The 12,663-nt window shown below is 38.4% G+C and overlaps 1 protein-coding gene across 5 annotated transcripts in view; it reads right to left on the reverse strand.

Annotated features, from left to right (window-relative positions):
* Nucleotides 1–12,663, reverse strand: part of DENND4C (DENN domain containing 4C) — a 78,876-nt gene that overhangs the window by 12,991 nt on the left and 53,222 nt on the right. For 4 of the 5 annotated variants that reach the window (XM_030005703.2, XM_030005702.2, XM_030005701.2 and 1 more), the window contains 7 exons: nucleotides 11,077–11,202; nucleotides 10,127–10,267; nucleotides 7,854–9,001; nucleotides 6,138–6,318; nucleotides 4,386–4,495; nucleotides 1,344–1,519; nucleotides 105–287 (listed from right to left, as the gene is read on the reverse strand). In XM_030005703.2, the coding sequence (XP_029861563.1) occupies nucleotides 105–287; nucleotides 1,344–1,519; nucleotides 4,386–4,495; nucleotides 6,138–6,318; nucleotides 7,854–9,001; nucleotides 10,127–10,267; nucleotides 11,077–11,202 (2,065 nt within the window). The remainder of the gene's footprint in view (nucleotides 1–104; nucleotides 288–1,343; nucleotides 1,520–4,385; nucleotides 4,496–6,137; nucleotides 6,319–7,853; nucleotides 9,002–10,126; nucleotides 10,268–11,076; nucleotides 11,203–12,663) is intronic. The other variant, XM_041120648.1, reaches the window with a different exon arrangement.

Here is a 12,663-nt window from a genome sequence, read left to right on the forward strand (position 1 = left end):
CCACCATATTTGGTACATAAGCCAACCTTCACTTTAGAAGTGGAGGAGAAGTACAGTAAGTGTTGATACATTTCTGACAGAACTAACAACCCTGTTTTACCTACCTCTGCTCAGCTGCAGGGCTAGTTTCTTCAGCTATGGTGTGGCTGGACTGTGCGTGATCTGAAAAACCGATCAAGTCAGCAACAGCTGGGCTGGATGACAGTTTCTGCTCCAGGGTATCCATGGTTAATGGAAGGGTACCACTCTGTAAACTATCTCCTGAGGTACTTTGCTTCAGGAAAAAGCTAAGTTACAACATGAATGGGAGGGGAGAGAAATATAAAGGTTAAGATGTAAGAATAAAATCATTAAAAAGTTATTTTCTACATTTACTTTCAAAAAGTAGCAAAAATGAGGAAACACAAAATTAAAACCCTTGACAACAGACACAAACTTCATCCTACTCTCTTTGCTGTAACTTATATAGGCAGAGTAAATGAACATATACAGAGATTTGATCTGCAAAATAAGAAACTCTATGCTGGACATAAGTTATTACAAGTGACCTTAGTTTGTCATGGTTCCCAGTCAGCAACAATATAGCAATAGCTGACATATCCCTGAAACTGGTTGTTTTTGTAATGTGACATTACAGACTAGAAGACCATACACCATTATAGGCACAAGATAACAGGAACGTGTCTTGCTTTGCTAAGCTTTTTAAAGTGCACACTCTACAGATGTTCAGTTTCAGCATTAGAGAACACTAATGGAAGCTCTGTTTCACAGCAATAACTGCTACAGTGGGAATCCATTTCAAATTACCTTAAAATAAGTTCCAGCCTTCACAGTGCAATTAAAACAGGTAAAAATAGTAAGCAGTAAAAATAGTCAGCGGAGACACTTAAACTGGAGAACTACTGGAGAAACAATAAGCTGGAGCATCTGTAACTACAAGTTGTTAGTAAATCTAATTTGGGAGAAATTCTTTGCTGACAGATTTAAAAACTGCTTCATATGCTTTTAGAAAGTTCATGATCCATTAGCTTTGTTTCAAAAGCTAAACAAAATGAAAACAGACTTATACCTTCTGTACAGTTATGCTTGCAAAGAAAATATGAAAAGAAAAAGTGGTAAAAAGGCAACCAGTTCTTTGCTTTTTGGCTGTTTTACAATGAAAGTCAATAGTTTACATGACTTAAAATTTCCTTCAGTACAATCACGACTGTCAAACAGGCAGTGACATTCTTGCAAACATCTAGACAAAAATACTGGGAGATATAACTAAGATCCTTCCATGAAAAAATATAACCATGTACAAATGCAAAGGCAGAAAGAGAGTATCTATAAAACCCACTAACCTTGCAGAGCCACGTAGGTCTTTAAATTCAACATTAAGTAAAGGCAGGAAGGTACTTTTACAGAAAGGACAGGTGGTGTTCAAGTTTGAATCATCTGCTGTCCATCCAGCCATAATTTCTTCATCATAAACCAAAGCATCACAAGCTCTACATTGAGAGCAGCTTGACATCAATACCTAGAACAGCAAAGAATGAGTATTACCAGTCTTGTTTCAGGGTTCTTCTATAATTGGCTTTATAGGGTTAGTATCCGCAGGAGTTTTAACAGGTATCAGAATGCCAGGTGGGAGGCGTGAGTTCATCACTATACCTAGAGTTATCTTGTCCACATAACATTTACCTATGAAATGCAAATACTAATAATGTATTTTTCTTAGGTATTTTGAGACCTGGAAGAAGCAGTACCCTGAAATGCTACTAATTTAGCATTTGCAATTGCTTGCTACTATGAAGCCTTCAGCATATACGAATTGTTTTGAATTGTATAAATAAGTACATGTCTACTTCTCCAAAAAGGAAAAAAAAACCAACCAAAACCAGTCAAACACAAAAGCAACTATTATAGTGGTGTGGTGGGTTGACCTTGGCTGGATACCAGATGCCCACCAAGCTGCTCTATCACTCCCTCTCCTCAGCTGGACAGGGGGAGAAAAATACGACAAAAGGCATGTTTGTCAAGATAAGGGAGATCACTCAGCAATTACTGTCAAGGGCAGAACAGACTTGATTAGGGGAAATTAACTTAATTTATTGCCAATAAAAAGTTAAAGTAGGGTAATGAGAAATAAAACTAAATCTTAAAACACCTTCCCCCCAATGCCTCCCTTCTTCCTGGGCTCAACTTCACTCCCAACTTTTCTACATCATCCCCCCAAGTGGTGCAGGGAGATGGGGAATTGGGGTTGCAGTCAGTTCATCACACGTTGTCTCTGCCATTCCTTCCTCCTCACTCTCTTTCCCTGCTCCAGTGTGGGGTTCCACCCACAGGAGAGAGTCCTCCATGAACTTCTCAAATGTGAGACCTTCCCACAGGCTGCAGTTCTTCACAAACTGCTCCAGAGTGGGTCCTTTCCATGGGGTGCAGTCCTTCAGGAACAGACTGCTCCAGCACGGGTCCCCCACAGGGTCACAAGTCCTGCCAGCAAACCTGCTCCAGTGTGGTCTCCTCTCCATAGGGTCACAGCTTCCTTTGGGAGCATCCACTTGCTCCAGCATGGGTCCTCCACAGGCTGCAGGTGGATATCTGCTCCACCGCGGACCTCCATGGGCTGCAGGGGGACAGCCTGCCTCACCATGGTCTTCCCCATGGGCTGCAGGGGAATCTCTCCTCTGGCATCTGGAGCATCTCCTCCCCCTCCTTCTTCACCGACCTTGGTGTCTGCAGGGCTGTTTCTTTCACATGTTCTCATTCCTCTCTCTGGCTGCTGTTGTGCAGCTGTTTTTTTCCCCTTCATAAATATGTTATCACAGAGGTGCTACTGCCGTCACTGATGGGCTCGGCCTTGGTCAGCGATGAGTCTGTCTTGGAGCCAGCTGGCATTGGCTCTGTTGGACATGGGGGAAGCTTCTAGCAGCTTCTCACAGAAGCCACCCCTGCAATCCCCCCTGCTACCAAAAGCTTTCCATGCAAACTCAATACAAGTGGAAAAACCAGAAAGTTGGTTTTTACCTAGTGACAGTGTCATCACTAAACTAAATTGAGAACTGGAGAAAAGATGGTAAAAGATAATCCTGTACCAGCTGAAGAATGGTCTACAATCCTTACTTCTTACACTTCCTCTTTCTTCATTGGTTCACTCTCACAGGAAACAAAACCAAAAAACCACCACCAAACACAGCATATAATATATTTTAGATCAACACAGCATATAATATATTTTAGCTTTAATGTATTTTAGATATTTGCCCAACGGCAACATTTTTCTTTTACTATGCTATGCCCTTTATATAACGGAGTGCAGAAGTTTGACAAGCACAGCTCTCCAGAAGATAAAATGTAAAAGAAAATTACATGGGACCTAGCAAAATAACACTACAGCTGAAAGAAAAGCAACTAAGGCAAACACAGTGACCATTGCCTACGTATCTGAAGTCTGAAAGAATCTACAAGTGATAACTGAAACAGAGAGGCGTACTAAATCATTATTGTTCTGGGTTTGGGTGGGATAGAGTTAGTTTTCTTCATAGCGGTCTTTATGGTGGTGTGTTTTAGAATGGTGACCAACTCCGTGTTGGTAACACACCAATGTTCTAACTATTCCTGAACACGCCTTACACACATGATCATGGCCTTTTCTTTCCCATTCTGTCCCCAACCCAGCAAGGAGGCTGGGGGTGCACAAGAGTTTGGGAGGGGACACAGCCAGGACAGCTGACCTCAGCTGACCAAAGAGATACTATATAATGTCATGCTCAGCAATAAAACTAGGTGTGTGGGGAGGAGTTTTTTGCAAGGTAGCTGTTGCTTGGCATGTCATGGTGCTGACTGATTGCCCTTGCATCACTTGTTTTTTGTTGTCGCCCCTCCTGTTTTTTTTTTTTCCCCCCAATTCACTTAAACTGTCTTCATCTTGACCTTAAAGCTTTTTTCTCACTTCTGCCCTTCTGATTCTCTTCCCCATCCTGATGAGGGGGGAGTAAGCAAGTGCCTGGGTGAAGGCTTAGCTGCTGGCTGTGGTCAACCCACCACAATTACTTAGTGACAACACATAATTTTCATAAAGGGGGAAAAAAAAGAAAAGCTTGAAAGGAAAAAAAAAAACCCAACTTGTTTCCTCTCTAATTTCTGTCTCACTTCAAGTTTTGACTCTTCCCTCAATTGTCTCTTCTCTCTATACATGAGAGATACATTAAAGAATTTAACACACTTCTTTTTTTTAAGCTACTGTCACACTCTGGGCTAAAAGTATCAAGCATCTTTGCAGTAGAAACATGGAAAAAAATTGTTTTGAAAAATCCAACCACAATCCAACTAAAGGTAATTAAATGCATACAGTAATATTGAATAATTGTATCTTTCATCTATGAGTTTATTAATCTTACCTCCATTGCATAGTTCTGGAAAATGCTGGATAAACTAGTATTATGTGAAGAGCTGTGCTCTGACTTCTCAGAATCTAGAACTTTCATACTTCTTGGGAATGAAACTTCACCTGTACAGAAAGAGTTGTTTGGGTCTTGTATTCAAGGAGAGAGCAATTAATCCATTCCCAAAGAAAGTAATTTCTGTTCGACCAAGACAAGAATTGTACCAGGAGATCGCTAAAGATATGTGTAGCTCTGTAACTTCACTGATATTATAATTAAAATATAGATAAATAGCATTTTTGTGATTAACATTTCAAAGCTATTTTTGTCTAGCCCAATATATCACAGACTGGTAAAAGAAAAAAAGCATCAGTGAATAAAATCTGAAGATACAAAGAAAGAATAAAGAATGGCAAACAACAGTAAGATTGCCAATATATATATTCTAAAAAGTTGTTCAAGATTTCTTGAATGATACATCCATATGTAAATAGTAAACAGAAGGATAGTACCATGCGAGACACATGATACCAAATATGCCATTACAGTGCTTAAGTTTTCCCTGGCTAATATTGGAGTAAAACAAATAATCTTTCTTTGGTAAGGCTGGGTTTTAGGGTTATAAGCTTTGCCCAGAAGAAGGGGAAAGGACTTGGAATGTATTTTTCAGAAGGAAATGTTTGGAATTAGTTTTAGGAAGCAAAACTATCAGCGTTACTTTCTCTGACAAGCCCAGTCAAACTTCCCTACGCAAAAAATCACTACCACAGTCCCCTCATCATAAAGAAGGCTCCTCTGCTTCTTCAGCTAAAGTTTATGTTTGTGAACAAATTTTACCTATCCTGTTAATGGCTGCCACTCTTTATAGTTAGTTCTTATAACCCTCCTAACTGGAACTAGGAGGTATCTCATCAAGATTTGCTAGACAGGGCCAGCTTATGTCCAGTCTGCAAGATAGCTCTTCCTCTCTTGATCCAGATGGCTTTATGATATTTGCATCATTAAAGTACTGCAAAGAAAGCTAAACCAAACCCCCAGCTGGTTCAGCAACACATCCTTTTCTCAAAATAAGAATCAAATCTAACTGAATCAAATCTGAACTGAAAATGATTAGATTTACTTCATTTAGTTTTAGAACTGGGGTGGGGGGAAAAGGACAATTTAGCAATAGGCATATATTCATCAATCATTTACCTCCACAGCTTCAAATCAAGTATGCATCCAATACCTCCTATTCCACAGTAAAGCTGATGCATTTTTTGTGTGTGTTGCTTTGGGTTTTTTGTGGGTTTGGGGCTGGGGGGTTGGTTTCATTTGTTTGTTTTCAGTTTGGTGTCCGCCCCCGCCCCAAAAGATCTGCCTCTGTTAGTTATGCAACTATTTGCAGTTTTTGAACACTGCTCTGCTTTTCTGTACTAATATTTCAAGAACTTTTAGGGTATTATGACTTTACATGAATGAGCAGGTGTTCCTGGCTATAACTAGTTAGGAACCTTCCTATCACATACACAGAGGAAGTATTTTTACAATTAAATCCCTGTATTTTGTATCAACTTTTTATATATTCAACAGAGAAGAGAATTAGCTATTTGCTACTGCAAAAGAAGAGTATAGAATGCAAGTACAAATTTGCTTGTACTTATCTTAAGGGCTTGAAATAATTTTCGATTACCATAGCTTCCAGTGTTGCGTATTATTTCACATATAATTGTTTGGTTTTTATATTATAAACAAGTTATGAGGGGGAAACAAACAAAAAAATCTCACCTGCACTGTAATGTTGTCTTCCTGCATCTCCACTGCTACTGCTACTGCCTAGACTAGTAGTGCTTTGTGCAAGCTCATTCGTAATTAGCCCCGGGACACCAGTTCTTGATGACAGATTATCTCCTAAAATATTATCTTCAAAACCAGCAGGGAAGTTAAAGTCGGCTCGATTGTTTTCTTCCTTTAATACAAGAAGAAGAAAATTAGTATGTTTGAGTACTCCCAGATTCATTACTTGACCTCCATCTTTATCCTAATAAATAAATAGTAGCAGATTAAGATGAAATCCTGGTGTAAAAATTATTAGACACAAGATAAATCTACGCAACCCCAAAAAGAGCAGCTATTAGACAAACTGGAAGGATAAGGGAAAAATGAAAGGCTTTAGCAGTGAAAATACTTAGCTGAGGATCAAACTGAGTGACAAAGCAACAGGGATGTAAACTTCTTCACTACAGGAGAAAGAGGAAAAATGATGCAAGTAATTGTGATTTGGCAGTCATTACACAAAATGAAGGAATTATCAGAAAAAAGGACTGAGTTGAAGTCATATTTTCAGAATTGAAGACAGGAATGAAACATACCAGCTGAAATAATGTAGCAATAACACAGTCACTAAGACACAGGATGTGACAAAGTATAATTATTAGGATATTAAAAAAGGGAAGTTGCAGAAATTAAAGAGGAGAGAATGAAAAGATCCTTGAAGGAAATGAAAATAAGTCCCATTAAGGAGATTATGATGTGCCATTAAACAAAATTCTATAGAATAGATCAGTATAATTGAAAGGCACACAGGAAAACCTAGGTCACAGCAAAAAAACTCAGGAAAGAAAGTAAATCAGTGAGTTTTCATTGTCATAGGCAAAATCTTGTTTAAAAAAAAATAAGAAAAACTTTTTTTTTTTATTTAATAGAAAGGACCCTATTAGTAACATCAGTTAAATTTGTTTCATGTAGAAATAAAGCCAGACAGCTATCTTCCCCTTTCCCACCTTTTATGGAGGTTGGGGAAAGGAGGGATAATTTGAAAAAGGAAACAAGAAGCTATCTTAACAGCCTGAAGAGAGGAGACAAAAGATCCTTAAAGCCACACACCAGATCGAGGGGTTAACTGGATCAAGCAGAGGCCTTTCTAAGAGAGAAAACATATATGGAAAGGGGGAAGTTATAATATTCATCCCTCCATCTCCTCGTTCATTCATGCCATTATACTCTGAAATGTTTTACTCTGAAAAAGACTCCGTTAATCAAGTGTGTTCACACTAGAACCATAACATTTAGTTTCCGAATTCCTGACGAGTGAATTTACTAGACCTCAGGCTGTCCTTTACTACTTTCAACTTTAATCCTCACCTGCCCAACTTCTTAGGTTTGTGATCTGTTTTCACAACCTTTTCTTAATTTTTTAAAATAGGACAGGCAGCATGATATCATTTAAGCTGACATAATTTTGTTTACTAGAGTTTCTTGGTGCAGTTTCTTTAAACATAAATAAAAAGATGAATAGATAAATAAATAAATGGGAGGGAATGTTGAGAACACAAAGTCAAAGATTAAATTTACTGCACCAAGACCATTTAATTTGCTTTTGTCTGAAAAGTGGCTTTTAATGACAGAGGAAAACTCCACCACACATAAAATACAATCTTCTGAACACAGAAGTTACCCCTCTGAGTTTGTCTCCCAAAATTTTTCATATTGAAAAACACTTGCCTCATCATCTGAATAACTATACGCTGAAGTTACAACTCCCCACATCTTACTGGCTACATTGGCAGCCTGCTTCATGCCTGATTTCAGAACATCCATTTTTGGTCCAGACAGTATATTGTCTAACTTCAGATTGGATAAAGTTGTTACAACAGATCCTAATGAGCCATGTGGAGAAGAACGACCCAGTCCTGTCAAAGATGAAGACCGCTCCTTTTGAACTCGTGGATGGGTTTGTTGCTTTGGTCGTCCAGTGAATGTTTTGGATCTGGAGACAGATGGACTTCTCCGATTTTCGTAAGACTTGGGGGATGGCAGGACGGGATCCAAAGGCAGGCTTGACCTCCTTTCTTGGGAGTGACCAAGTGTACCAGAGGCTTCTGTTTCCCTCTCTGGCTTGTGCAGTTCCATGCTGGGAAACTTACTACCCAATGGGTTCTTCAGATTCATATAGCTCTCTATTTCATCTGCCAAATTACGTGCTGCAGCTGGTGACACCAACTTTTCCTCAGGTTCTGGATGCCTTGGTTGCATGCTGTCAGTAGCCAGCAAAGATAAAGGATCCAAGCCTACTTCAACATCTTCCCTTTCAATAGGCTTAACCACTCCATAAAAGCTATTCCTTTTAGTAGTTGCATCTTTGGATTCCGGTTTCCGGTTTTTTGACTCAGTTGACTGTTCAAGGTTCATGTCTTCCACTGTGGTCATGTTTTCATCTCTTCCATTCTCAAGATGTTCCTGCCCTTCCCCAGGTTCTTCCAGCACCGGTGAAGACCTGTGCTCCAATTCCCAATCACTCTCAGTCACACAACTCCAAGTGCCACTTACACCAGAAACCTGCTGGTCAACAATACTTTCAAAGCTGTGGGATTTATTCAAATGACAGGGTGAAGTTTTGGCCCCAGATAAAGCTGCTGTTAGAATCTTGGCATCTGCTCCCATCATTATTGCTATTTCTTTAGAATGCAAGTCCAAGCTGCCTTTTTTCAGCAGCATTCCTGCTCTGCTTTCACTGCTGAAACTGCAGCTTCTCTCTGAAAACAGTTTCTGCCTCTTCTGTCCTTTTTCACTTGTTTTCTTAGGAGAAACATCACCGAAGACTACATCTTCAACTAAATCTTGAGTTAGGAACAGCGGGCTGGAACCTGTTTCTAAAAGAGAAAAGGCATTAATATGGTAACCATAAACACCAAAAACGTTTATTTCCTGAAATCATGTGAAATCTCCTTATCTCCTTGTCGGTGAGAAGACTGGGAGCACCACAGTCTCAAGTTATCCATTAAGAATTACACTAGTATTAAAAAGTTATTTTACTGGCTGCAAAGGCATCCTGCAGATCAAAAGTCATCTACCCTTTGACTCCTTGAAGTCAAAGCCTTTTATGGCTTCTACCTCCTTTCCCTGTGCTAACACCAGCAGAGAGTAGGTACTACATCCACGAACTAAAGGAAAGTAGAATTATAAGTAAAGATTGCTCTTTTTTTTTTTTTTTTCCAGAGCTATATTCACAGATCTATACAGCAAACTCTGTAATTCATTCTGGTTCTGAAAAAAACCTACCATGTGTGTCTGAACAACACAGAAGCATTACTTTGTTTATGACACAGTCATATTTAGAGAAAGCTAATTAAATTTAGCATGTGGAAGATATAAACTAATCTTACAAATATTCCCATTCTTTGGGGGCATTGGGAATATTTATTGCCTATAAAGCTTTGTTAGCGAGGCAAAAGCCTCCATAAGTATGAGAATTCTACTATATTAAGATCCCAACAGAGGACAGCCAAGGACAGGCACGAAGGCAGAAAAGACAATGAGCCCCAAGATTTGGCTTTTATATAGCCATAAGTCTTCCTCAAGCTCCAGATATGTAAACAAATTTTGTGTGGCACAAAGACAACATGCATTGTTCCCAGGTTATACATTGGCAATGTAAGCCACAGGAATAGAGACTTGTCCAAGGTCAGCAGGGTTTAGGTGACAAAATCAAGACTAGAGACCCTAATTTTCTTGAGTTTCTAATACATTACTGAAAGACTCTCAGTGCTGGAAAGGGAAAATCTTCATTTCAATCTACTCAACACTGATTGTCAACCTTAGAATCCACAGGTTCCTTCTAAGTCACCTGCAAAGGATAATGGTAGAAAGCAAAGTGTGAGATTATCTGCACCTCAGATAGAAGTTTTGTTTCTTTTCATAGCATGAAAAAGATTGCAAAACACTATAGCACAATAAGATCAGGACTTTAGCAAGCTCTGCTTCACCCAGTGACTCACCACCACTGCTTTTCCTTCCACTGCTATCAAAAATGCCAGATGGAACTTTCACAATGCTGTTACCCCAAGAAGGTGGCTCTGTTGGACTATGAGTTTCTATATTCAGCTGTTGCTTTTCATCAGATTTCTCGGTACAAACCTCTACAAGAAAAATAATGTGAACTTTAGTTAATTTATTTAAATAATTTCATTTGCACTGTTATGGAAAATATAAACTCAAATACTGTTCCCTTAGGTAATTACAACCTAAAGGATCAGTCCTTACTAGGTACTGAGCATTTCCTGGAAATAATACCCAGACAGATGACAGTAGACAATATTATGCAGAGCACTTAGCTGTTCACAAGTTTAGAGCATATGCCAACTTCTTCCCTGGCTATTTCTTCAACTAACAAAAGTAGAGCAGGAACAGCAGTTCTAAGATTTTCATGCAGGGCTATTTGTCTAATGACAGTTTTAGAAGCCCTAACTCCCATTAAGGATCTAGTAACACAGATATGAAACAGATTCAGTAGTGAGAAGGACAAAATACAGAGAAACTAAGGGCAAAATCTGGACAGAATACAGGACATGACCACATTTTCTACAGCTGGGAAGAGTTTGTAGGAAAAAGTAGTGCCTTTTATTACGTCAACTGGTACAGCTAAAAAAATGGCCACACTTTCAAATAAACAAATTAGAGGAACAGAATACAAAATACTGTGTGCCCCAGCACTTGTCCAATTTTTCCATCTATATTAATTAGTCTAATAAAGTGCTATTTCTACCTACACGTATTCCACTGCTGTTATTATTATTAGGGCACAGAAGTAGTCCACCAGATTTCACACAGTCATATTTTGACCTTGGCAACATTATGAGTTCAATACATCAAGTTATTTGTAGTAGTCTAATGCATGAAGCAGATTTATTACAAGAAACCTTCATCCATGTAAACACGCATACTTAACCTCCTATTAGGTCTTCAGCTTTAGAAGAAATATCTTTCTCTACTTGTGTTTCAGTTGCATGAAGACTATCTCCATCATCTCTTAAAAGTTCATCCTTTGACCCGTAGCCCTGGTCTGACTGACCACCTGTTTGAAGGAATATAAACACATGCCTCAGATTTGGTTTTCTTTCCTAAATTAGTTTTTCAATAAGAAAATAAAAGAACTGAAATTAATTTGTTTCACATTTTGTTTGTGAAGTTTATAGTAAGATCACCAAAATGCCTAATCTGTGAACAGATCTACTTGGTGAGACAATTAGGCTGTACAATCCAAATTTACTTTTCTAATTATTATATTAAATACAAATTATTCCCCCAGGAACACTACAGTGATTAACTACTTTTAACGCACTGTATCTCCTTTCATTCCTTTCCCTTCTCATTAGCATGAAATATTTCATTGCTGGGCAAGTTAAATTCTCAAATGCATCTACAAAAGAAATTTAGACAAGCACAACAGTAATTGAGCAAGCTTCTAACAATGAATACATCCCTGAAAAGAACTGTACCATAAACTGTGCTACATCTTCGTGCTATAGTGCAAAGTATAAAATTTAATAGAAAAAAAGTAAAAATCTGAACATTTTTAAAAAGTCTTGTTCCTCCACGATACCAGTTAAACTTGACAGCTGTAACTCATTCTTAAAAAAAAAAAACCAAACAAAAAAACCCAAACCAAAACCCAAACTAAACAGTTTACAGTAGTCCAAAAAGTCTGCTATGGGAAACAATCCAGAAAGACACTCTTTTTCTTTGTTATTTTTACCTGAAGTGCTGCTGCATATGCAAAAGTACAAAAATACTATATGGGACACATCCCACAGTGACATGTTAAACAGGATTATTTATATGCCTCATAGTACCTGTTAGAATACATGACAGTATTTAAAAAGATCAAAGTGTAAGTAAGTTACTGAGTGTGAAAGGTTTTAGGAAGCTCCATAAAACTTGAGTGACAGACATAATTTATCTACAATGTCATATATATATGACTGCTGTTTATTTTACCAACAAAGAGGAAACATGTAAAAAAGATTTAAATTTAGAAGTTTGAGCAGCCATCAATTATTACATTTGCCTACTATATGAAAAACCTTTTATACAGAAAAGTAAGTTCTGACATTCTTCAGCCCTTATTTTCTCCCTATCATCATTTCAACAATGTTAGTATCCCTGCTTTGCACAGAAGTGAAAACACCCTGTCAATAAATGGGTGAATTACCTGCAGAAGTAACATTCAAGGGTAGAAATAATGCACACGTGCATCCAAGGCTTCACACCATATAAGTCTGCACCCCACACCATGATAGCCAAGGACAAATGCGGCACCCAAGAGACAGCAAAGAGCAAAAAGCAGAGCAACAAAGAGCAGAGAGAAGGGAAGTTCAGTAATCTAGGCAGGCATATCAGATGAAGCAAAGGAATCAGACTCAAAGTTCTCTTTACAGAAGGCCTCAAGACATTAAAAACATGAAGAGTGTGCAAGAACCATCTGTACATTAAGTTTTGAAGTACACACAGAAACGAAGTTTAGTTGAGGCTGTGC

This window comes from Aquila chrysaetos, chromosome Z, assembly GCF_900496995.4.
Source record: "Aquila chrysaetos chrysaetos chromosome Z, bAquChr1.4, whole genome shotgun sequence".
In the NCBI taxonomy this organism is placed as follows: domain Eukaryota; kingdom Metazoa; phylum Chordata; class Aves; order Accipitriformes; family Accipitridae; genus Aquila; species Aquila chrysaetos.